This window comes from Polyodon spathula, chromosome 27 (assembly GCF_017654505.1).
Source record: "Polyodon spathula isolate WHYD16114869_AA chromosome 27, ASM1765450v1, whole genome shotgun sequence".
NCBI lineage: Eukaryota > Metazoa > Chordata > Actinopteri > Acipenseriformes > Polyodontidae > Polyodon > Polyodon spathula.
Window position 1 is genome coordinate 9528531 of NC_054560.1, and position 25000 is coordinate 9553530.

Sequence of the window (25000 nt, forward strand, 5' to 3'; positions counted from 1 at the left end):
ACCCAAACGTTTTTTCTTTTCTTTCGTCCGTTCTCCCCTGCTGTAGCGGTTGTTTAATTCTGGGTGAGCAGTCTGACTCCATTATTTCCAGTGAGTATGACACCCTCCTGATTTTGCTGGGTTCTCATCTCTCCCAAGGTGCACAAGGCTCCCGTGCCAGAGGAGCTGGGGGAGGTGGAGCTCACAGCGCTCTGCTACAGCTCAGACTCCATCCTGTACACTGGCACCAACAGCGGCAGGGTCTGCGCCTGGGACTCCCACACCAGCCGCTGCTTCATGACCTGGGAGGCTGACGAGGGAGAGATCGGTGCGTCCGGCTTTGCATTCGTTCGTTCACTTACTGGAGAGAGTTTTATACGTACCTAGAGTGTCGTAATCTGGAGACATGTGAACTAGCTTGCAAATGTGCATGCGCTGAATGCAGATCATGGTGATATTTTGTGACACTGGCTGACAGCTGTCATTTTCCTAGTTTTGTTCTATTGTTTTTTTGTTTGAGAGTTTAGGAGTAGTGACACTTGCACATTATAGTAAGCGTATAGAGGCACTGTGATGTGAGGGGGATACACATCACACCTAGCATGTTTTTGTGGTGGTGCAACAGCGTTACTGTTTAAGGATGTGACCTTGACTTACTGCAGTGGTATGATGGAGGCACTTAACTGCTGCAGGATATTTTGATAGGCTCATGGATGAATACTTTTGTGCTAGCCATGTGCCCTGTCTGCTCTCAGGAGTCCTGCTGTGCCGGGGGAACAGGGTGATGAGTGGCAGCAACACCAAGAGAATCCGGCTGTGGGCTGTGGCAGCTGTGCAGGGAATGAGGCACCAGAGCACAGGGGACAAGTGAGCACTGGAAACCTGCTTGGGAAACAGGAACACTGACTGCATTGGCTTCAGTAGAGATCACATTTATAATCCTACTGTGTAAACCCAATGTGACTTACTTGGGGAAAACCCACTCTTAAAGTAATAGCTATAAAAAATATTGTGCTTTTGCATTTTGAAACCATGCATGACAAACTCCATTTAGCTTCCTTCCCTGTGTGCAAAATGATTTCAAGTGCTAGTTGTGTCTCGTTATAGTGTGTTCATTTATACAGGTTTAATCCAAAGTGGAAAAGGAGCCAACTTAAATGTTGACTGCTGGGTATTTTTAGTAATATAATTCCCTTCAGTTTAAAGGCAGCTTGCTGGGTGTCCAGACTCTAGCACACTTGGAATATTAAAGGAAGTGTAAATGATGTTTGGGCTCCCCTGGTCCCTCACTGACTCCCTCTTTCTCTCTCTACCCCCCTGCCTCCCAGGATCAGCTCAGTCCTGCTGGAGCACGAGATGCTGCTGGATGGCACAGTGGTCAGCGCTGCCTTCGATGATGTCATGGACATGGGAATCGTGGGCACCACCACCGGCACGCTCTGGTACATCAACTGGGAGGAAAACACCAGCATCCGACTCATCAGCGGGCACAAGAACAAGGTGGGTGCGCTCCGACAAGGATGTTGTTCATTTCAATAGCGTACCAATACAGTCACCCTGTATCTTCACTAGGCTGTGAAGTATTCTGTCATGCTCATTGCAGGCCCCACACTGTAATCTTTATATTGTGGTGTTATTACTTTGTGAACCCCTCCCATAACTATAAAACTCTCCATAATGCTAAAGAAATCCAGAAAGAAATCCAATAACAATCATTTAACTAGACTTTTTTTTTTTTTTTTTTTTTTCACAATGTCAGATACATGCAAAATCCACATACGCACATTCCTGTTAACGTGACTATTAAGAGATCCTTCACACTTTTTCCTTCCGATTGGTCCACATCGCCCAGTAAATGGAAGGATTGAACTGCATGTTTAAAAAAACACTCTGTTCTTTTCTCTCTCTTTCCCTCCCCAGGACTGTTTTCTTATATCTAAGTGAGAATATACTGATGTAGAAGAAGGAAACCTTGTGATTGTCAGATGTCTTCCTCCCCCTGCTTGTCTTTCTGCAGGTGAACGATGTAGCCTTCAGTCCAGACGAGGGTCACTTTGCCACGTGTGCGCAGGATGGCAGCGTGCGGGTGTGGGCATCACCCAGCATCGAGCTTGTGGTGCAGTTCCAGGTGCTGAATCAGGTGAGAAGCAAAAATCCGGTTCACAAAAAAAAAAAAATCTAAACTTGTTATTATTTTTCAATACAATGCTCCCTCTTGATTTCACGGCCTGACTTAAACATTAAAAATCTGGAAATATTGAAACCTGTGAGTTAGTGAAGGGCACTTGCACAGTAAACGCTTGTACAAGTCGCTGCTGACCTGGACTAACCGTGAATTGACTTGTCGAATCAAGGGGGCAATGTAGTTTTAAAGCTACCCCTAGAGGAAACTCAACAGAACGTGTTCATTAAAATGTGAATCTCTCGAATGGCTTGTCTGTTTACAGGGCTGCCTGTGCATGGCATGGAGCCCGGCCTCTCCCAGCCAGGAGCACAGTGACAGCAAGCGCGTCGCGGCAGGATACAGTGATGGAACACTGCGCGTCTTCAGCATCCTCACCAGCGAGATGGAGCTGAAGCTGCACCCACACCCTGTAGCCGTCACAGCCATCCAGTACTCTGCGGACGGTAGGGACACCCAGCACCCAGCGCGCTCAGGACCTCATCCTCACGCTAAAACAAAAGGGCTGTTTAAAATTCTCTATAAAATTGATTAACAATCCACAACAAAATACTCCTTAAAATACAGTTTTGTGACAACTTATTCAGACAGTGGTTGACAGGAATAATGATCTCTTACAGATATCAGTCCTCTCTTACGTGCATTTTATGAATAGGAACGCTTCAATTATTGCTTGTCCATGACAGTGAAAAGTGCACTGAAGTATAAGCGCTTTCCCTCCGTCGCTGCAGGCCAGGTGGTTCTCTCGGGTGGGAAGGACGGACTCATGGCCGTGAGCAGCCCTCGGACAGGCATGACCATCCGCATCATCAGTGACCACAAGGGGGCGTCCATCAGCTGCATTCAGTGCACAAAGAAGCAGGTCAGAGCTGCAGATAAACTGGAGCACATCAAAAATCTACAGCGCTGCAATAGCTGTAGTGGTGTTTTTTTTGTGTGTGTGTTTATTATTATTATTATTATTATTATATTATTTTATTTTTTTAGTACAATGAATTCAGACTCGAAGGAAGTGAGATGTGGTTGGCTGCCAGCTCAGACCGGCGCGTCAGCATCTGGGCTGCTGATTGGATGAAGGACAAGTGTGAGCTCATCGACTGGCTGAGCTTCCCGGCGCCTGTGCTTGATGAAGAGGTAAAACCAATGCCAGCAACAATTAAAACAAACACAGACTGCCTGTTAAAATAGACCGGATACAACTTTCAAAATAGCAAAGACACAAGGGCTTGGAGGATAGATTGTATAGTCACTGGGCTGCTGGTTGTGGAGGTGTTATTTCTGATGCATCGTGGCTGTTTATTATTTTTTTTTTTTTGCTAGGAGTCTGACTCTCTGCCCCCCAGCCTGGCTGCCTTCTCTCCCTCTGAGCCGGGGGTGGTGCTGTATGTGGGGTACGGAATGGAGAGAGAGATCACCTTCTACAGCCTGCACCAGAAAAGGGTAAAGCACTGACTGGAGCACTGGATTGCCAGGGCTACTGAAGATTAAAGGGTGGTTCGTAATTCAATCCTGCAGCCATCACTGAGGTTAATTTTTCCAATCTGAGTCGTTGCAGTCTCTGCCGATCCTGGAGACTGGTTGCCATGTTGCCTATGCGCCTATGTTGCATGGATATGTGTTGCAGTGATTCCTCATGCAGGTCCCGTGACCTCTTGCTCATTTAATAATCTTTTGTTCTGCAGATTATCAGGAAGATTGCTCTGTCTCACTGGGCAACTTGCTTAACCCTGTCCCCAAGAGGACAGCTTATTACGGTTGGCTGTAATGGTAAGCAATGTTTTTGTCCACGTTTAGATTTTTAGATTTGTGTTTTCTTGTTCTACAATGTGATTTATTTTTTTTTTGTCCTCTATTTCTAGAGCGACTTATAAAGCTGATCAAGTCAACAAGCGGAAAGTTCCAGGATTTCACAGCTCACAGCGACGCGGTCCACGTCTGCAGATTCACGCCGTCTGGCAAACTGCTCTTCACTTCTGCCTACAACGAAATCCTGCTGTGGGAGGTCCAGGGCTTGTAGAGACTGCGATCAATCAACTTCCCTTTTACAATCTCTAAAGGAGAAAGAAGCATTTTGAAATGCATATCGACTGATATAATCTACCCCATACCCCACCCCCCAAATCATAAACCACCCAACTGACCAGACTAGAAAACTGAATCCCACAGAATCGCAACAACCATTTTAGATGGAGGAGGAGCAGGAAGAAAACTAATAAACTCATACGATGATAATTCTAGTGATTTAATTGGGGGTTGACATTGAAACCAGACACCAGTAGAGAATGAATCTGGTCTTTTTTCCCCAAAGATGGATACAAATTATTTTATCACTTGTTTGATTTTTAAATACGGTTTTCGGCTTTTGCCGCTGCCATATTGTACATGCGGACAATTCAAGCAAATCTCTCACTGTAGCACTGAAACTAAGAGGGCTTGTTCTTTTTAAAGACAGCTGATTTGTTTGTTCCAGATTGCTGAAAGAAGACACAGTCCCATGTGCTTGATGGATTTGTGACCCCCAGTCGTGTCACAATTAAAATCTGCTGTGTAAAATTATAAAAATCACTATGCAAGTGACAAAAAAAACATACTAACAGCATTCAGTTGTGTATATTTTAGCATTCTTTCTCTTATTACTATTATTGTTCCAAACAGTAATTAACTTTTAAGTAGTAATTTTAAGCTTTTAATAAAGTTTTATATTTGAAACAATGTGCTATTTGTATTAGTTGCATCCAAAGCAGGATTCCCTGTGCTCAGTCTTGGTGGCTACAGCTCATCCTGCCACCAGGTGTCAGCATTGTTGTGCTCAATGATCAACGCCTTTCACACATCCACATCCTCTGCAGCCGTTGTCTTCCCATATCCACATCCTCTGCAGCCGTTGTCTTCCCATATCCACATCCTCTGCAGCCGTTGTCTTCCCATTTCCACATCCTCTGCAGCCGTTGTCTTCCCGTTTCCACATCCTCTGCAGCTGTTGTCTTCCTGTTTCCACATCCTCTGCAGCCGTTGTCTTCCCGTTTCCACATCCTCTGCAGCCATTGTCTTCCCCTATTGTTCTGGGGCACAGATGTATCAAGGCCAACGCCACTTTCTAAATGCTGATTCTGCCTGACCTGTAACTGGTTCAAAGAGGGTGCAACTGGTTATTTGAAACTGGTTATGCAAGGGCTGCTGCATTCCTACAAGCTTTTCAAACAAACAAAGCCATTGCTTTCAGCCACAAAAGAACCGATCTAACAGCGAAATCACTGTGGTTGTGAAATTGGTTGATGTAATGCAGGGGTCTAAAACAAACAAACAAAAAAAAAAACATTCTATAGTTCCTAGCTGACAAAACGTAAATCTTTAAAAACGCATGCGAACTCGTAACGCTGCTGTTTTAAAAACACACAGGAATTAGACAATAGGGAACAACGTGGGTGAAGCTGCTTTTAATTGAGCAATTTTAAAGTACTTCATATCGTATAATTTGAAAAAATCGCAGTCGACAGCCTGTGCGGAGATGTTGCGAGCAGTGCTGCACCCTGGCTGCACCCTGGCTGCACCGCTGCAAGGAAGCGGAAGCGGCTCTCGCGGGTTCATTTCTCCTTGTGGAGGGATGGGTCAGTGAGAAACGTGAAGTGACATTTCAATTACAAATATTAATAATCTAAATACTTTCAGTAAACAAGCACAGTCAAATAACCCCAGTGCAGGGGGTGCGAGCGGAATACATAGAAAACATGAAGCGAGATGTCAGGATACTTTTGCTGGGGGAACGTGAGTTTTATTTTTGATTTTTTTTTTTTTTTTTTTTTTTTTATTAAAACGTTTTTTTTTTTTTTTTTGGAAGTGAATTGCTGAGCTAGCACCGGCACCACGTCATAACTAAGTATTTATATCATTTACAGATTGCAGGATATCAACGTCGTTGTTACAGAAGTTGCGTGTTTTGCTTTCGTTGGGAAATGCCGCTGCCCAAGTTAATCATTGACAGAAAATAAAACACTTTTTTTTTTTTTTTTTTTTTTTTGACGTTTCTCTGTCACAGATAAAGCGCCCCACCGGACCATTAAAAAAAAGCTAGTGGTGCGCGGCTCGCTAGAACCCAAGTTCAGAGAGCGTCCACTGCAGTTTAAAAGTACAGGCATGTCAGTTTAATACCCATTGTATAAGTTGGTAAGGTAAAAAAAAAACACATTGCATAGCAAGGTGTCTGTTTAGTGTTTTCTACGCGGGTTTGTTTGTGTATTATACACTATAATATCAGTCATGTTTTTATGTATATGCCCCACAGTTAAAACATTTTGCTTTAAGTATTAAATGCATTGTACCAATAAGTTTGTATCTGTGCATACAAATCAAGTGATTTTTTTTGTAAGATTTTTTTTTTTTTTTAAACACAGTAGAATAAGCCCAAATAATCATTTATGGCAAGATTTAGTTCATAAGATCCAGTTGCATAACAGTTGCACCTTTATTTTTTTAATGTGACACCCACCTGAACTCAGTTAGACAGACCACCTACCATTTGTACAGGTACAGGTCAATTCAGTTTAACAAGAAAACCTGAAATGGTTCAAGGTCTCCGAGAAAGCGCTCTGAGATCAAACTCAAACTCAGTTCTTATCTTGCCGCTGTCTCTGTCAGAGAGCCGGGAGGGTGCATGGCCCTGGTGTAAAATGAACTGGGGTTAACACTGAGTATCCCATTGCGCAGGGGCACACCTGTTCTGTTTTTAAATATAGTTCTGTCTTTCCTCCAGTGCAGCGGTGGTGGTTCTGAAAGACAAGGTTTTTTTTTTTTTTTTAGATTGTAATATATGAGTATATATGAATACCCTAAAGGTAGGAGTAGGTAGCTGGTTCTGAAAAATACAGCATTCCACGTCCCCACGTGTTTCTTTACGTAACATACCTGTCAATTTCGTATACATATGACTTTAAACTCTGTTTCAAAGCTCTTTTCGAAATGTCTGCTCTAGTGCCCTGCTAGTGTCAAACAGGTAACACAGCAATAACGATCCATGATGTGGTACGGGACAGGAAAGCCAGAGCACTTGTTGTTGTTTGTTTCTTTTGTTTTAATCGCTCTTCCTGCAGTGATTTAGAGGACTGATCTCAAACCCCAGTGCACTGGAGTGGACATTTTGAAGAGCTTTGAACAAAGCATAGATGTTGGCATCAGTGATTAAACAATATCAGTTTTTCAATGCGTTCAATGTAATATGTCGCTAAGTATTAGCACCCCTGGTTTTGTTGTTGTTTCTGTTTGATTGCTGGTGTAGTTCTTTGTGACCAATTGCTCCCCTCTCCCTCTCTCACTCTCTGTAGCCAAGGTTGGGAAGACGTCCCTGATCATGTCCCTTGTGGGGGAGGAGTTCCCCGAGGAGGTGAGTACAAGCATGCAGTCGGCTTTTCATCTTGCTGGGTGGAAAGAGTGACCAAAATTAGGCTTCGTCACCAGCAGCGTCCGATCACTATTCATTCATTCCATTTGTTTTCTTTTTGTGCAAGACCTGAGAACAAATGATTTCGTGTTTCACCAAAAAAGCTCAGTTTGTGCGTCACCCAGCCCTTTTCTCCATACTGACGACAGGCTGCTCTTTTTCTTTTTCAACTTGTCAGGTCCCTGCCCGTGCGGAAGAAATCACCATTCCAGCAGACGTGACGCCAGAGAAAGTCCCCACACACATCGTCGATTATTCAGGTACAGCACACAGCTAACGGGACACCCCCTGGACACCCCCTCATCTCTTATCCACCGGGCCACACCACCTCCCAGTCACTAGCTGACTGAGAAGGGCTCTGAATGAGATGGCTAATCCCTGACCTTGTTAATCTGAAATGGCTGACCTTTCCCTTCCAGAGGCAGAGCAGTCGGATGAGGTCCTGCACGAGGAGATCGTCAAGGTGAGGAGCGGACCAGGGAGAAACCACTATCTCGAAGTGGAGGGGGTGCATCACGTAGACCCGCTGTCTCGCTCATTTAAATCCAAGGTGGAAACGAGGACCTTAATAGCAAGACAGGCCGCCTGACAAAAGCCACAAAGAGATTGCTGATGCATTGTATAGAAATTAATTGAACAGACCCCAGTGCCTGCTCTCAGGGGAGGAATGGCTCCTTGTGCATTGATGAATTGGGATACTTTCTTTACAGGATTTATCGTTTCGTAATAGAAGGGTTTGCAGAGTTTATCGTGATACAAGACCGAAAGCCCAACGCAGCTTTCCGCCAGGTGCTTGCTGAAGGAAGAATGTGTGTGTTTTATAGTTTGGTATGAACACTCGCTCTCCCTAACTTGTTTAACTGTTGTCTTGTGCGTCATTAATTAATCATGTGATCTTATTGTGCGTCATACAGTTAGCCTGTCAGGACCAACACGTGTATCGTGATGCACATCGTACTGCGACCTGCATAGCGTGAAACGCGTCTGCATTGTGAAATCTTTAGTCACTGCAGTGGTGAGTTATTATACCAGCCTCGCATAGTGTCTGCATTGTGACAGCACTTTCACAGCTGTTGGGGTAGCGCCAATCACAGCTGCCTCTTCCCCCGGGACAGGGATGATGTCTCACGTCTATATTTATGTCAGTCTCTGCTGTGTTTGGACAGACTCCGTGGATTAATTGTAAATACTTTCCATGAAAGAGCCAGTAGTCCCTGCACACCCACCTGAGCCCCTAAGCAGTTTTGCAGAAGATGATCAGGTATTAATGTACTCGGCACTAAGCAAGATCGTTGGCTGCAGTTCGGTTGCTTATGCATGAGTTGAAGTTTTTGCTGATGAAGGCAGTATCTTGGGATCCATAAATATGATGAAACATTGACATCCACACTCGTAACTACATAGCAACAAGACTACACAGCAGCTCTTGTGTTCATCCATTACTATAACACACTCTCTTAGGGCTCAGAAACACTGAAAGAAACTCTGTAAATTCAATGTCAAACATTTCGACTGCAAGTCTTTTTCACTGTTTAGTATTTCTGAGCTTAACTCTGGGATTTCTGTACTGAAGCATGAACAGCAGGACTCCTTACTAATTTAATTGTTTCCATGATATAAGTGCTTTTACGTGGTCTGTATAAATATTTAATGATAAGCATAAAATAATGTCTTTGCACAACTTGCCCTGTTTTTTGTCTCCCGTTGCAGGCCAATGTGATTTGTGTGGTGTACGATGTAACCAAGGAGGGTACCATTGAAAAGGTAAACAGCAGTGCACCAATTGCATAGCAGTAGAGTTTACTGATTAACTTCCCAGGGAGGAAAACCAGATTAGATTAGGAAGTAAACGTCTGGGGACAGATTCAGATTCGCAAAGCACCAGCTTTGCAGAGAGTGAAAACGGAGAGGTAATGTCACACATCTAGAGAGGATTAACTAAGGGGTACATACAGTAGGATCTCTTCATTGAGCCTTTATCAGTTTTATATTCGGTTTCATAGCTTCAGTGCTTTGTGCCTTGAAGAATAGGTTGTGCGAACTTTATGTTCTTAAGGAATTAGTAATGCTTCACATCTACAGAAAGAGCCAGTGTCATGTTGTGATAAGGTGGATCATCAGGTGCAGAATCTCTTTTTTTTTATTCATAAAATATGTAGAGTGTTTGCCATCTCAGTCAGTATATACTTGTAATGATATCTATATTTTGTTTGTCTCTAGATCAGAACGAAATGGATCCCTTTAGTAAATGGAGGAGCTGAAAAGGGAAAGAAGTGTGTACAAAGAGGTTTCTTAAACTTCTATTTTTCGCTGTGCCTTTAATGAAAAGTGCCATGTGGAACCCTGGCTCTGAGTCAGGAACCCTGTTCTGTTTCATGGGTAGGGGTACATTTACAAGTAGGGGTGCATGTAACCGATAGACCCTCAAACCCCAAGAAGTTTAAAAGAACACCTACAAGTTGTCTGCCTGCTTATTCTTCTCAGAGTTCCGGTCATCCTGGTTGGCAATAAGTCTGATTTGCAGCCAGGAAGCTCCATGGAGTCCATCCTTCCCATTATGAACCAGTTCTCTGAGATCGAGACCTGTGTGGAGGTGAGTGACGTCTGTCACACACACCGGGAACGCCTCCCGTCATTGTTTCATCGATTTTGGTGTGCTTCAACAGAGAACATTGGAATCCGCATACTGTATGATATTGCCTGTGAGGCAAGGCTTAAGAGACACCCAGTGTGTAGGATCCTGTGAACCTTGTGTTCTGTCCATTCCTCCCAGTGCTCCGCGAAGAACCTGAAGAATATTTCTGAGCTTTTCTACTACGCCCAGAAAGCTGTGCTGCACCCCACTGCACCCCTGTATGACCCTGAGGAGAAAGAGGTGAGGCTGCAGACACACACACCCTCGAGAGGGGTTAGAAACTTCATGTTCTGAAGAGTAAGAGTGGACAAGTCCGGTCCTTTGAAAAAAACACCTGTTATGTTATAATGTGTGTTATACCCAGGGATGGAAATAAGACTCCTGAGCTTGTTACCTATACACTGTGGCTAATCAGGCTTGTAGTAAAACCTGGAATGGGTGAAACTGCCATGCAATAGGAGCCTTGTTTCCATCCCTGTATACTTAGTGGAGGGTTGTGTTGGTTTTTCTTGTGCTCTGTGTTGTAGCTGAGGCCTCTGTGTGTTCGAGCCCTGAGCCGGATCTTCACCATCTCGGACCAGGACAGCGACGGGATCCTCAGCGACGAAGAGCTCAACTTCTTCCAGGTAAAGCATCACCTGAAGGGAGGTGCCTTAAAATCAGCAAGGACACATTTACCAAGCTTGCTAAAGTTTGCACAACTTGCTAAACTAAAAACTACAACAGTAGGTAATGCATTGCGCATCAGGGGTGCAGAATTGACCCTGGGGCTTCATAAATCTGGCTCGTAGTAGCGCCTGTTGACTTTTATTTAAAAAAAAAAAAAGAAGTACACATTGTATCCCATCTGTAGCCTCCTGTTCTTCCTGCTTGCAGCTAGATCCCCCTTTGACTGGAGGGTTCAGAATGTGAACGGTTCCGTATCTTCAGTTGCCCCCCCCCCCCCCCCCCCCCCCCCCCCCCCCCCCCCCCCCCCCCCCCCCCCCCCCCCCCCCCCCCCCCCCCCCCCCCCCATCTATCCCTCTCCGTCTGGCTTTCACTCTCCCTCCCTCTCCATCCCTCTCTAGAAATCCTGCTTCGGCAGCCCACTGGCCCCTCAGGCTCTGGAGGATGTGAAGAGCGTGGTGTGGAAGAACACGAGCGAGGGCGTGCAGGACAACGGCCTCACGCTGACCGGTGAGGGAGACACACGCTCACTGTACACTTCCCTGCATCTTAACCAGATCAGTTCATTTGCGGGTATAGTGAACCCTAATCACTTTGCACACACCTGACACTATGAAGTACTGGAGTGTATAACCTGGGTCCAGGCTAATCACGGGTACCGGTACCATTAATTCGAGCTGTTTTTCCATAAGTTGGTAATAATTGCATGGCAGTTTCGCCCATTCCAGGTTTCAATCTGTGCTTGATTAGCCATAGTGCACAGGTAACCAGCTCAGGTGTGTCTTATTAAACTCATAGTAAAACCAGGAATGGATCACACTGCTGTGCAATGGGAGGTTTATTTCCAGCCCTGCTTAAAGGTGTTTTTTGTAGTTGTAGATCATTTTCACACTGTATATACATTGTGCTGTGTACTACGCAATGCCGCAGTTTTGCTTGGCTAAGATGTATCTCTGTGTAAAGAGTCGGAGGGATACAGCCCTGTGTATCCCAGCTGTGATTTAAGGCAGCCCCTCTTTCCTCCAGGGTTCCTGTTCCTGAACACGCTGTTCATCCAGAGGGGCCGGCACGAGACCACCTGGACTATCCTGAGGAAGTTCGGCTGCGACGACTCGCTGGAGCTCACGGACGACTACCTGTACCCTCCGTGAGCAGAGCGGCCCCTCCCGCACACCTGCCCCTACCTGCGCAAGGCCAAAGGGCCCCACACCTTGTGTCACTGACTTCATTTTAAAGCTAAAAAAATGACACCACATGGTAAAAAATGAGGTTGTCAAAATGTGAACCTTTACCACCTTCACACACTTTCTCAAGAAAGCTGTTGTTTGCCCACGCACACACGACACCTATCCCAGAACCCCTTTCTCCGGCGCATGTGCTCCATGCTCATCGTCAGACCCTAATGGAGGAAACTCCTCGTCTCTGAGATTTGGTCCACTTCAGCTGGAGTGACCCTGTAGAAAAGCAGCCACTCTGATGAATCTGTTAAAAATACTGTAAACTAAACTTACATGGGAGCCATGCAAGGTTGTTATTTAGGGTTTTCTCCATATTAATATTCGTAAGAAAAAAAAAAAACTATTTCATGGCTTCCAAAATAAAATTAGTTTTCTTAACTATTCTATTTTTAACAGCATTTTCTGTGTAAAATCAACCTTCTGTAAACTGCCTAAAATCTCTTAAAGGTCATTAAAAGCAGGTTTGACTGGATTGATATTATTGTAGCCAGTTTCCATTGGGCTCCAGATAACAATCTTTTTACTTGGGCCTTTTAAACAACTAAATACTGTAACATACAGCTGTCTCACAGAACCTGATTAGCACTGTTTGACTGTCTGATGTTAACCTTAGGTAAGATAGTCCAATACTAGTGCTAATAGGGTATGTGAAACCAGCTGATCGTGTATATTGATTTTTTTTTGTTTAATGAGCTGCTTTTAAAAGCAATACATAGGAATTCAAGAGGGGGCGGGGGTTGTGTAAGGTCGTCCCCATCGCTATCAGAAAAGCATGACCCCTTAACAAGTAAGACACTGCCATGCTGGATTCTAAAGCTGGGGTGCGCTACTGTGTTTCCCTCCCAGACTGAGCGTCCCCTGCGGCTGCACCACGGAACTGAATCACTTCGGCTACCAGTTCATCCAGAAGCTGTTTGAGAAGTACGACATGGTGAGTGACTGTCGGACGTGCTTACTATCTAAGCTGTCGCAGCTACCCCTACACCTTAGCCAGCCAGTGCACCAGACCGCTGGAAAGATAATCCTGCTTGGCTATTCATCGCCTGACAGCCATAGTCTTATAGCAGTCCCCTAGATTACATTAGAGCCAAGTGGCAATGCTTAATTGTTTATTTTGTTAAGATAACAGGAACCAGTTTAGTCTTGTCGAACAGTGGCTTGACCTCATGTTTCTGACTCTGTGTCTTTGCCAGGATAAGGACATGGCGCTGTCTCCGTCAGAGCTGAAGAATCTGTTCAGCGTGTTTCCTTACATGCCCTGGGGCACAGACGTCTATTCCACTGTTTGCAGGAACGAGAAGGGATACATCTCCCGGCACGGCTATCTCTGCCAGTGGACGTGAGTTTTGCATTCAGGCGTTTGTTTTCAAGAGCAGCAGTCCTGCAGCTTGAATGGTTGTAAGCTGGTCTCTCTTCTCCAAGGTTGACGGCGTACCTGGATGTCCGTCGGTGTATGGAGTACCTGGGATATTTTGGGTACCCGGTTCTCGCAGAGCAGGAGTCCCAGACTGAAGCAATAACAGGTGACTGCTGAGCTCTGAGCAGACCACAGCCGAGTGGGGTTCATCCACAGAAACCAGTACTGTCATCTGTGTTTTCCACCAGTCCAGCTAGCTCAGTAGTACTTCCAGCCAGGGTTGGGGATCGCTTCCTGTTTTACAATTCCATTTCCAGTTCCTTTTTTTAAATCAACTCCCAGTTCAAATTCCAATTCCCATTTCCTTTTAACCAGTGCCAACACGGTTCAGTTAAAGTCAAGTGAAAGCAGTTGAACAGTCGCAACAGTTATTATGTCTTTTAAATTGTTGTCTCGGTTCAGAGCAGGTTTTGCATGCTGTATTAAAAGTGCTTGTTCTGTTTCAGTCACTCGGGATAAGAAGGTGGACCAGGAGAAAGGACAGACACAGAGGAACGTGTTTCTCTGCAAGGTCATCGGACCCAGAGGCACAGGGAAATCGGCGTTCCTGCAGGCCTTCCTGGGCATGAACCTGACAGTAAACCTACAAAACTTACTTAAACACTTATTTAGCTAAACGGATATATATTTGTTTTGGGTGCTTGTGAATTTCCTTCTAATGAAAGTCGAGGAGAGGCACAGTCTACAGTCGGACACAGTGCCCCTGTCCCGACACAGCTCCTTACCCTGCCCCCTGCCTGCCACTCACTCCTGTGTGCAGGCTTTGTCATGTGGACTAATGTAGGTCGATACCATTTGTGATCTGAACCAGATTCAAACCTGGTGCACTTTAATGCTATTTTGTGTTGTACTGTTAAAGACATTTGGTAGCTACAGTATGCATTTCCCCCGTGTATCTGCTGTCCCAAACAGGAATAGATGCCGTAGCCCTGTATGCAACCAGTCACTCAGTCACCGCTGTGTAGGCTCTTGCTGCCACATTAATTACTTGTTGCTTTTGTTTTCTCAGAAACAGCAGAGCGCTGCAGGATTGTCTTCCTACTACACTATCAATACCGTGCAAGTCAACAGCCAGGACAAGTATTTAATTGTAAGTGTGTTCCGTAAGATTAGGGATCTGGGATAAAACACACAGATAGTGTGGGATTAAAGGGTTAATTTGCTAATTATTTAATGAAGGCCGTCTGTGTGAGAAAACGCTGCGAAAAAACAATCCATCTGCTAGTCAAGATGGCTGTTCTTTCTACGAGTTACAAAAGAATGGTTCTGGTTCAGCTGTAGGGCCGCAAACTTCCTCGCTTTTTTAAGTCTGTAGAGTTTGTGATTTCAACAAACGCTATTTTTAAAAGCGTATGTTCACTACACCTTTGTTCCATACACACTTTTTCCTGCCAGTCTGTATGGGTGTGAATCATGAAAGCGGTAATTGGATAGCGTTGATTGGTTTTTGCTCTTCTCTCCCAGCTGTATGAAGTGGACGCCGACACAGAGTTTCTGAAAGCCTCGGACGCTGCCTGTGACGTGGCCTGCCTGATGTACGATGTCAGTGACCCCAAGTCCTTTAACTACTGTGCCAGCATCTTCAAGGTGAGTCGGGGCTTAGGAAGTACTCGAGGTTCCCCCTTCCTCCCCACCTGGATCCCCCTTTCACGTGGTTGGGGTAAAGAAAAATCAACGATACATAAACAGAGCATTTTAAACCAGTTTAAAAAAGCGATCGTGATCTCTATCCTCCCCAGCAACACTACATGGACAGGGGGATCCCTTGTCTGCTAGTGGCCTCCAAGTCTGATTTGCCGGAGCAGAAGCAGCAGCACGATCTTTCTCCCTCTGAGTTCTGTTACAAGCATCGGCTCCCTCCTCCCGTCCCCTTCTCCTGCTCCGGACAGGACTCTCCCAGCACACTCCTCTACTCCAAGCTGGTTCTGGCTGCAATGTTCCCGTAGGTGGAGTTTCAAGTTTCAATGCTCAATGTAGCTGACACAGGTTGTATTGCTGTTTGGTAGGGACTTGTGCAGCTGTGTAAAAATTACGCTATTAGAGTTCTTGATTTGTCTGCAAATTTTTTTTTTTAAATTTTTTTTTTTAAGCTAATCAGAGTTCACAGTTTTGTCAATGCCTTCTTTTTTAAGCTTTAAGTTTCGGTTTGTCTACCATTTATTTGTTTTTTAAGCTTATCAGAGCTCTTGGTTTGTCTACCATTTATTTATTCTTTCAAGTTGATCGGAGTTCACAGTTTTCATTCTCCACACCCCTCCCATATCTTGTTGCATTTCCATTGTCTTCTCAGTCTACCATATGGTTCATTCCTGCTGTTTTGGGCAGATTACAAGTTTGTCTTTTGAGGGGTAGCAGCCAAGGCAGTGACTCCACATTTGCTTTTGATTCCAGTTCCAAGTTGTTGTTCTCAGTGTCCCTCGTTTCACAGGCACCGTAACGGCTCAGAACTCAGCACAACTTCCTTCTGGCTGCGGGTGACGTTGGCAGCCGCTGTGTCCACAGTCCTGGGCTTCACATTCTACAGAGCCTTCGTCAGACAGAAATAGAGACGGACATGGTGCCTCCCTGACTGCAGAAAGACTGGCCAGTCCAACACGCCACAGCCAGACTTGTGGGTCGACATAAACGCAGAAAACTAAACTCTATAGACTAGAGAGCGGCTGGTCATTTATATCACAAAATACTGATTTCTCCTATCTTCAGAAGCAAGCCCAGAAGCCTCAGTCTTTTCAAGTAGACTAATAATGCTACTTTCTACGGAATGGCCCCCAATAATTTCTCGGCTTTATAGAGTGATTTGACAAACACACACATCTTGTGATTTTTTTTTTTTTTTTTTTAGAAATAATCTATTGAACATTTCAAATTGTATAGCCAGCTGTGCCACAGGAACTCGAGTCTAGAGCAGTTTTGACCACAGGGAAATTTAATTTGAAGAGGAAAGATAGAAAAATCTTACAATTCTGAATAAAAATGTTAAACCCATTAAACACATGGCCTGTGTAAATTAAGTGATTTCATAAAGAACAGGCAATCAATCATTAAGCAATGGGAAATACATTGTTTGCACTCTCTGCGGAAGCAAGTGATTCTTCTCACCCCTTTACCTTACCGTCATGCATGACTCGCTACCTACAAGACAGCTAGCCCCACACAGTAACAGTAACACAAATCACACATGCATACAGTGCACAGTTCATCTCTCACTTCACACAACGTGCTGGGATGCATACAGCAATGGAAACGAGGAATACTTGTCAAAGTCTTGTTTGAATGCACAGTGGGGACTGTGATCCTGTAAAGGAATGGTCAGGACAGCACACTGACTGGGATGTGAAATACTGATTCGTCTTCCGTGTTTATCATTTCAATGTTAAAACAAGCCTCCAATGCAAGTTCCATTGTCTGTCTAAAACGTTGTTCAGCTAATTCAGAAAGGGTTATTGATGGTCGTAGCAGTTTCCCCTGCTTTCATTTCTCCTGCACTCTACCTGGCTCGTGCACAGAAAATAATGTACAGCTGTGTGAAACATTGTTAAAACCTCTGCAAGATACACTGTGCATGACATTGCACTGACCCCGGACACCAGACTTCTGGGGGATCGAAGATGCAGAATCTTTTTTTTTCCCAATTCATTTTTTCTTAGTTCAGAAGCATTTTGTTTTTATTTCAGATCAATTTGAATGATGATTTTTTTTTTTTTTAATCCTAAAAGCTCATCGATATTTTTGTTAGTTTTGTGAAACGAATTGAAGAATGAGTTTCCCATTAATAACATTTTTTATTATTATTATTATTTGTAAGTTTTTAACATGCCCTGAATGTAGTGCAAAAATCAAACCTCACCGCCAAGGACAAAACCGAGCCTTGAAATGAACCAGTATTAACAGACTGCCCTGATCTAAAAGGGTGTCGGGAAGGGTCTCAGTGCTAGGAGAAGTCAGATAAAGAAATTGGTCTTTTGCAGTATTTCTGTGTGGATGTTTCAGGCTTCATCTTCAGACTGATTGTTTTACATGTAATTAGGGAAGGGGGTTCCTTGAAGGCTGTTGTATTTGGTTCATTATTATTTTTGTTTTTTTTTTTTTTTTTTTTTACTTCTTTGCCCACTCAGTGTCCAGAGTCCCCTCCTTTTCTCTGGTTTGTCACTTCTGTTTTTGTTTTCTGCCCTGGTGTGATGTAACTTTTATTCCAGTCAGCTTCTGAAGTGTGACCTGCTTGCTCTGTTTCATTTCTTCTTACTGTACACACTGAGGCAAATCCAACTCCCATGCACTCTCCTCATTTCTGTTTGATCTCGAATCCTGGTAAAGGTGTCGTTTCTACTCTTCACTGTTGTGTTGCTGTTGGATTGTTTTTTTGTGTGGTGGAGATAAAGGGATGCTTACTTATTGTTTTCTGTAATGAGATCTAAAAGCCATAATGTTTTAACAGAAGATTTTTTTTTTTTCTAAATAAACAAACATGTTTACAGAAACTGTTTATGATTTTGATTTAGGGTGGTTGTGTTTTTGTTTGCTTGTTTGTATTTTTAACACAGATATTTTGGTGACTGGACTGTAAAAAAATTTAAACTTGTGTTTTTTTTATATATATAAATTATTAAATGACATTTTTGCTTGCTTTGGTTTTAAGCAGCGGTGACCCAAACAGCAGCTTTTGCAAATGCTTACTTGCACAGTATCTTAAATACCCATAGTTTCCATGGGTTTGTTAGGATTTGTATTTATTTGTAATGCACATTGGCACAATGTGATGTAATGCACTTGTAACTGTTATAGATTTGATTTCTCTAAATAGATTCATTAATATCTACTGTGCTTGCATTTGCGGTGTCTTCATGATAGAACTACTTGCATCAACCCATATATTAATATATAAAGTATACTATATATGTGTATGTATAATATATTTATATAACTAGTAGCTGTACAAACAAAATCAACTGAAATGTGCCCATATATGGTTTTGTTTGTTTTGAAAGTAGTTTTCTCTCATTTTTCTTTATCAAAATTGGCAGCTAATGTTAATCGTGCTTCCTGAATGAGTCTGCTTGCTGTGACTGCTCGAGTAAACGCAGCCAGCTCTGCCAGGACTCGCCTCACACTCATCATGTTATATTATTACGAATGCCTACTTATAATGCGGAGTGGGCGGGTCCCGGTCGACCAATAAGGCGTGAGTTCCATCTATGGTGTGCGGCGTAGTAAAGCAGCGATACGCGCTCAGATTTCCACTACTGTTGTGACCGCTGTGTGACAGCGAGGGATTCGCGCTGACGTGCGTTCGGGAAGGAGCAAGGGCTTCCTCGGCTGCAGGCAGCCTGCACACAGGTAAACGAGACTCGTAGCAACCTGGTAACTACGTGGCTTTAATCAGCCTGTGTGCACCTTCAAAATATTTACACGTACGCACAACCTACCTGGAGGTATTGCGTGAGCAAAGTCGGATCAAGTTGTTTGTGTGTAAATAAATTATGTTGGAGCGACGTTATCCCCATACGTTTATTAATTGGAATATATATATATATATATATATATATATATATATATATATATATATATATATATAATATATCGCTCATTTTGCACAGGGACTGGGGTGTGCTGTCAGGCACGCTTCTCAGGCCGGCGGGGGGTGCTGTCAGGCACGCTTCCCAGATCCCGTAGTAGCCTGCTGTATAGTAAACATGGTTCTTTTGGACCTGTGGACGGACAGGGTAATGACAGGCAGCACGGCCAGCCATGTCGACAAACGGACTATGTGAAACACAGCCTTCGGTGTTCAGTGCAGGCCACTGCTAAACCAACCGGGAACCTTTATTGCTGTTATTGACTTTGCTGTTTTTTGTTGTTGTTTTTCTTAACTTAGCAAACTGAAAAAAAAATATTTTAAAAGTAATTTGTAAAATATTTCTAGTGTATGTTAAATATCAATGCACCCACCCCCCAAAAACACACAGACACATTGACACCTTTTGAAACTCATTGAAAATTCACACATATTTTATTCTGTTTAAATTACAGTAGAAAGAATGTTTTATTATTAATATTCATTTTTTTTTTGTTTTACAATAAATCGCATATAGCTTACTGTGTGGTTTACAAATTGGAGTTATCTTAAAAAAAAAAAAAAAAGTACAACAATATTGTTGACCTGGGTCGGGATTTGAAACCCAATACCAGCCCTCTTGGAATATAATATTAAGCATTGCCTTTGCAAAACCTAGCTGACTCTAGCAGTCAGGAATTTAAACACACACACACGCACACACACACATTGTATAGCAATACAAAGTCTTGAGCTAGTGTACTTTCAATATTGTATGCTGTATCTCATAAACGGCACAGCCTCGCTTACTACATGCACAAATTCATTAAGAGTCCGAGTGTCACAGACCGGGAACGGCAGACCGTTTTTCACAGGGTTATTCTTTAAGGGTTCCTGCAGTGGTTAATACACCCCTCCCTTAATGAGGGGACACTGCAAATCTGCGCTTTCCAGGTCTGTCACAAGTACTACTGCTGCTACCAGTGCAATGACGTGTGTATGCAGTCTGGGATTGAGGGGGGGGAAGCCAGGTAAAGTCCTCATAAAGCCATAGAAAAACGAAGGAGTCAACAATGTTTTAGTTTTTTTTCTAAAAAAAAAAAAAAAAAAAAAAGCCTGTAAAAGTCTATTTACAATGAGGTGTTTTCTTGAAAAGCTGCTTTTTCTTCGTTTTACTTCTTTTTCCCAGTTTTCTTGGGGGTGGGTTTGGGTTTGGGCTTCGCCGCTTTTGCTTTCTTTGCTTTGGGCTTCACCGCCTTGGCTTTCGGCTTCTTTGCCTTCTCCTGCTTTTTCGGCTTGGCCGCTGGCTTCTTTTTCTCGGGCGTCTTCTTCACCTTCTTCTCTGCCGCTTTGGGCTTCTTGGCTTTGGCCGGCGACTTGGCTTTCTTGGGTTTGACCGCCGCTTTGGGTTTGGCCGCTTTGGCTGGCTGCTTCTTTGCTTTCTCCGCTGCTTTGGGCTTGACCGGTTTCTTCGAGTCCTCCGCCTTGGCGATCTTGAAGGAGCCCGAAGCCCCGATGCCCTTGGTTTTGCGCAGAGTCCCGCTGACCACCAGCCTCTTCAGGGCAAGCTTGATCTGAGAGTCCGCGTTTTCCCCCACCTTGTAGTGGCCTTTGATGTACTTCTGGATGCCCTGTCTGGACGAGCCCAGGCGGCTCTTTTCTGCTTGGATGGCAGCTTCAATCATCTCCGAGTACTTCGGGTGAGAGGCAGCCTTTTTAGGGGCTTTACTCGCCTTCTTCGCCTTCGGGGCTGGAGCGGCGGCGGCGGTCTCGGTCATCTCTCCGGTTTTCAGTCAATAATTAGTTTGTTTAAAAATAAATAACGGAGCCGCCCTTGTCTTGCAGGAACACGACCGCCGATATCGTTTTTTTTTTTTTTTCTTCTTTCAACTTGTCACAACTTCGGTCCCAGTTTTTGTTTGTTTGTTTGTTTGTTATTGAATGTGAAGTACAGATGTGTGTGCAGTTTAGTTCATCTGTACCTCCTTTTAGGCTAGTGCTCTATCGGTTTTCGTAATCAATGTCCTCTGGATGTGTTTTTATTATTATAGTAACAGCCCCTCAGACAGTGGGCGCCCTGCACTCCGCTCAGTGTAAAAGCGGATTATTCTCCCAGAGCCTCCTGTGAGCTTATCAAGCCTCCGCGCGGACGTGATTGAGAATACCAACTGCCAGCAGCTGATCTAGCAGCCTGTGCGATTCTCGCGCACTCTGGTTTGTGTTTCTTCTCCTCCGTATTTTTGGGAAATTTACAAAATCCGAACGGGTCCCAGTCCGGGCACCCGCCTGCGACGAAAGTGGACACTCTGGGCTTCACGGCGATACCCGGGACGTGCAGGAATTCGTCAACCGATAAACTTTAATTCCCCTAAAACCTGCCCGGAGCATAGCTTCCTGAGCGCAATTTTACAGAATTCCTGCAAATTTGACCCAAATAGCCGAACCAGAGGGTGCCGAAGCCCAGTGCATTTGTAAAATGAATCAATGCACTAATGATTAAACGCGGTTGGGAGCTGGACCTGTGTTGTTTTTGCTTTTAATACACCGATATAGTTCGCTAACTAACACAGCTCCGCCATTGACTTTGAGTGACGTGGTTCAGATAATTTACAGTTAAACCTGCTGTAAATTAACAGAGAGAAAAATAAAAGTATACCAAAAAACACATAGGTATGCGTGATGCATCTCCGTCCGTTAAAATAGTTTGATACCCCAAACCCGTTACGTTTACCTACTGGTTAAACTTTTAATTTGCACAAACGCAGGTTCTTCTCAATCCTTGCTTTGCAGTTGCCAGGAAAGTTGCCCACCGCTCCAAAGATGCGTTTATTTCGGAATAACTTAAAAATTAAAATTAAGATGTAGGGGTTGTCTTTATTAAACACGTATCTGTCGTGTCCATTTATGATTAAAACGGTGTATAAGTTTTTTTTTTTTTTTTTTTTTAAAACAAAAGCTATTAACAAATAATTTACTATATGAAACATGGGAGACATTGTTTGTTCACTAACTAACTGAGGAACTGTTCCACAACCCGGCCAACATTCACCTTTTAAAACAGGGCTTTCTCTGATGCATCTGGCGTTAAATGAAAAAAAAATCTGAGTGTGGGGGTAACTCCCTAGATTTAAAAGCAGCAATTTTATTCAGGTTTCCCTTTTCAACTGTGAAGCGCTCCTATGCTTGCCACAGCGAACGCCATCTTGGATCACCTCACTCCTAATAGTTACATTATTGATTTTGTAGCCCAGTAATTTTTTTAAATCTTCACGTTGTTTGCGTGTCTTTGTTCGGTAGTCGATGTATGCCGGTGTCGGATTTAGGAGGTTTCCATCATGTTTTGAGGTTTGTTAGGATTTTAACTTTTCAGCGTTTGGACCGTGTTTGCTCAACACGTTTCTTCGTTCCTTGCAGCCCAGTGTTTTCCTAGTTTTGGTTTATGTATTTTTTGTATTTATTTCCCTTATAATATTACACATTGTCATTTTTAATAGTACACCAGGTACAGTCGCGCAGCTCAAGTCACGCAAAACAGCAATTGTGAAACACAGTTAATGTTTCGATACAGATTATTTTCAGAGAACGCAATCATACGTCTAGGGATATTTGTCTCGTTAAAAAGAAAGTGGAACATGCCGTTTATTTATTTTTTTGTTTTACGTTTTATTTACTGTATCGTTTTGCCTCTCCTCTTTTTAAATCACAATATTTTTTTTCTCCAGAATTACTGTATCACGTTTTTTTGTGTGTGTGTTTTTTTTAATATGTATTAGAGATACCAGGCTTAATGCACAAGCTGTGAACTGATGGCGTGTGGCAAAGTGAGACCACTTCTTCTTGGTTAACGCTAATGGTCAGGTTGAAAGCTTTGGCGTGGTGCTGAAAACAGCACATAGGTGTCCCGGTAGAGGCACGGCGGTGTTTCCCTCCCCAACCACACAAAACCAGCCAAATTCCAGCGTTCGCTGTTTATTTAACTTCGAAGTCTGGACCAACACTGTATTTCTTTCCAGTGCGATTTTATTGGTGAGCGGCAGCGGGCTGACTGCATCGTTTTGTCCATGCATCAATTGCAAAACATGAACATGCAATAATTAGCACAATCTACACATTGCAGGCATGTATGGTGTGAGTGTGTGGGATAGAGAGCGTGGATGATGCCCTTGATAGGCACGCACATGCATATATACACTGAAGTGTCATATAAATGGAACCTTTTGCACCAGATTTAAGATGACCCAAAAATATCGAGACCCCAGTAAACAATACTCTTTTTTATTTATTAGTCTGCGTGATTTCAAACAAGGGCCATCAATGTGCAAACAGAGGAGTTCTTTACACTGGCTCAGTTCAAGGATGTCATTGCTGATGAAGTGTCTGCAGATCCTGCAGGTTCCAGGCATTGCTACATTGCTACAGTATTCAGGCATGCTTATGGCAGCATCCCTGTGACAAGGTAGCAGTAAACTGAGGACCTGGAATAGAATATTTATTACACAGGGAGAGAGATCATCTGAACACTTTGGATACTGCCCCCCCATAGTTACCCACAATGCAATGAGCTACCCTGCAGGCCTCCTTGCAGGTCTGTGACAGCTGGGATATGGGTCAGAACCAACACTGAAGACAATCTCATCCTCGTAGTGTGCAGCCCAGGGTTGCTGCAGACAGACAGTCAGTCAGCGCGTCTTGTCAGGACAGCATGCTTTTTGTGTCAGAGGCATTTGTTTTGGGGCTGACTGTAAGACAACAAAAAACATAAACTTTCACAAATGACAAACAACAAAAAAAGACATCCCTTTTGTGGGGTTTAAAAAGCAGCTGGGCGTTTGCATGGTCCTGCATTTACATAAAGGTAAAGAAACTTTCCAACTATTTCAGAAGCTTGTCAGATTAACTCCAGGTATTAACTCCTTCAGTGTCTTATATTGACAAATAACTAAAAACCAGGCATTCATATAAATATTAGTGTAGCCAGGGGCAACCGACTCGGCATTACAACCAGACAGGTCTGTTGCATTAGCAAGCTGTAGGTGTTTGTGATAAAATGTTGCTGATGTACGTTTGCTTGTAAATGATCTGTTTTTTTTTTTTTTATAAATGTTGACGTTGAATTAGAAACGTTTTGCCCACTGCTCTGATTACCGCTCTAGCCCGAGCCTTTGTCTGCTCGCCTCGTACGTTTCTTGTAAGTTTGAGTTACTCTGCAGCTGTAGTTTGTTGATGCTTGTCTAGATTGTGCCTGCTTGAATCAAGACTGACGTTACTAAGATATTATGACAGCTGCAGGGTTTTTCTTTTGTTTGAGGCGGTTGTTTAATACGGGGAATGTGACACTATGGAAGTTGAATGTGTTTCTATGGACGCCAGTTATAATGCATGTGGCTGGGATTACCACTGGTACAAACAGTTACTGTGGTAAAAGCATAGCAATGTATATTACCTAAGGGTGGCAAAGCACACAAATGTACCGTATAGTGAGCATGGGAGAAAGCATAGTGAAGCGCACAGAATGCTTGACTCAAACTGCAATGTTATTGCACCACTTCACCGAGGCAGGCTATAGTCAGGGTGAATTGGGTGCCTCAGTCTGCCTCACTGCTCAGTCCAGCTCTTCTGCCACAGCAGGCTCGGTGTTAGTCTGGGAGCGGGGCCAGGCAGCATAGCTTGGTTTTGTTTCACACCAGGAAGGCCACTGGAGCTGTGAATTAGCTGCGGTAGCCTTTAAGAAGCCTTAGGTACCATAACTATTTAACTGCCTCAGCTGCTGTCCCCCCCCTCTCTCTTCCACTCTCTCACTGCCTTTCTTTCACACTTCAGCAGCTGTCCCTGGGCTGTCATGTGCTGCTCTTTCCCTGTGACAGTCTAATGGCTGGGCCTCTGTTAATGAATGGGGCC

At 43.8% G+C, this 25000-nt stretch overlaps 4 protein-coding genes across 5 annotated transcripts in view; 2 read left to right on the forward strand and 2 right to left on the reverse strand.

The window, feature by feature from the left end:
* The window catches only part of LOC121301509 (dnaJ homolog subfamily A member 3, mitochondrial-like), a 159301-nt gene that overhangs the window by 53391 nt on the left and 80910 nt on the right, over positions 1-25000 (reverse strand). The window lies entirely within an intron of this gene.
* wdr90 (WD repeat domain 90) lies at positions 3322-4838 on the forward strand. Its single transcript, XM_041230996.1, has 3 exons — positions 3322-3601; positions 3844-3928; positions 4021-4838. The coding sequence occupies exons 1-3, from the start codon at positions 3560-3562 to the stop codon at positions 4176-4178; spliced, it is 285 nt and encodes a 94-aa protein (XP_041086930.1). The 5' UTR covers positions 3322-3559; the 3' UTR covers positions 4179-4838.
* Positions 5725-18039, forward strand: LOC121301506 (mitochondrial Rho GTPase 2-like). Its single transcript, XM_041230976.1, has 19 exons — positions 5725-5926; positions 7480-7538; positions 7774-7855; positions 8015-8058; positions 9306-9359; positions 9816-9868; positions 10080-10188; positions 10369-10470; positions 10758-10856; positions 11298-11406; positions 11923-12043; positions 12981-13065; positions 13328-13473; positions 13557-13657; positions 13998-14128; positions 14561-14641; positions 15016-15138; positions 15291-15493; positions 15980-18039. The coding sequence occupies exons 1-19, from the start codon at positions 5890-5892 to the stop codon at positions 16095-16097; spliced, it is 1857 nt and encodes a 618-aa protein (XP_041086910.1). The 5' UTR covers positions 5725-5889; the 3' UTR covers positions 16098-18039.
* On the reverse strand, positions 20200-21212 carry LOC121301517 (histone H1.0-like). Its single transcript, XM_041230994.1, has one exon. The coding sequence runs from the start codon at positions 20878-20880 to the stop codon at positions 20275-20277; it is 606 nt and encodes a 201-aa protein (XP_041086928.1). The 5' UTR covers positions 20881-21212; the 3' UTR covers positions 20200-20274.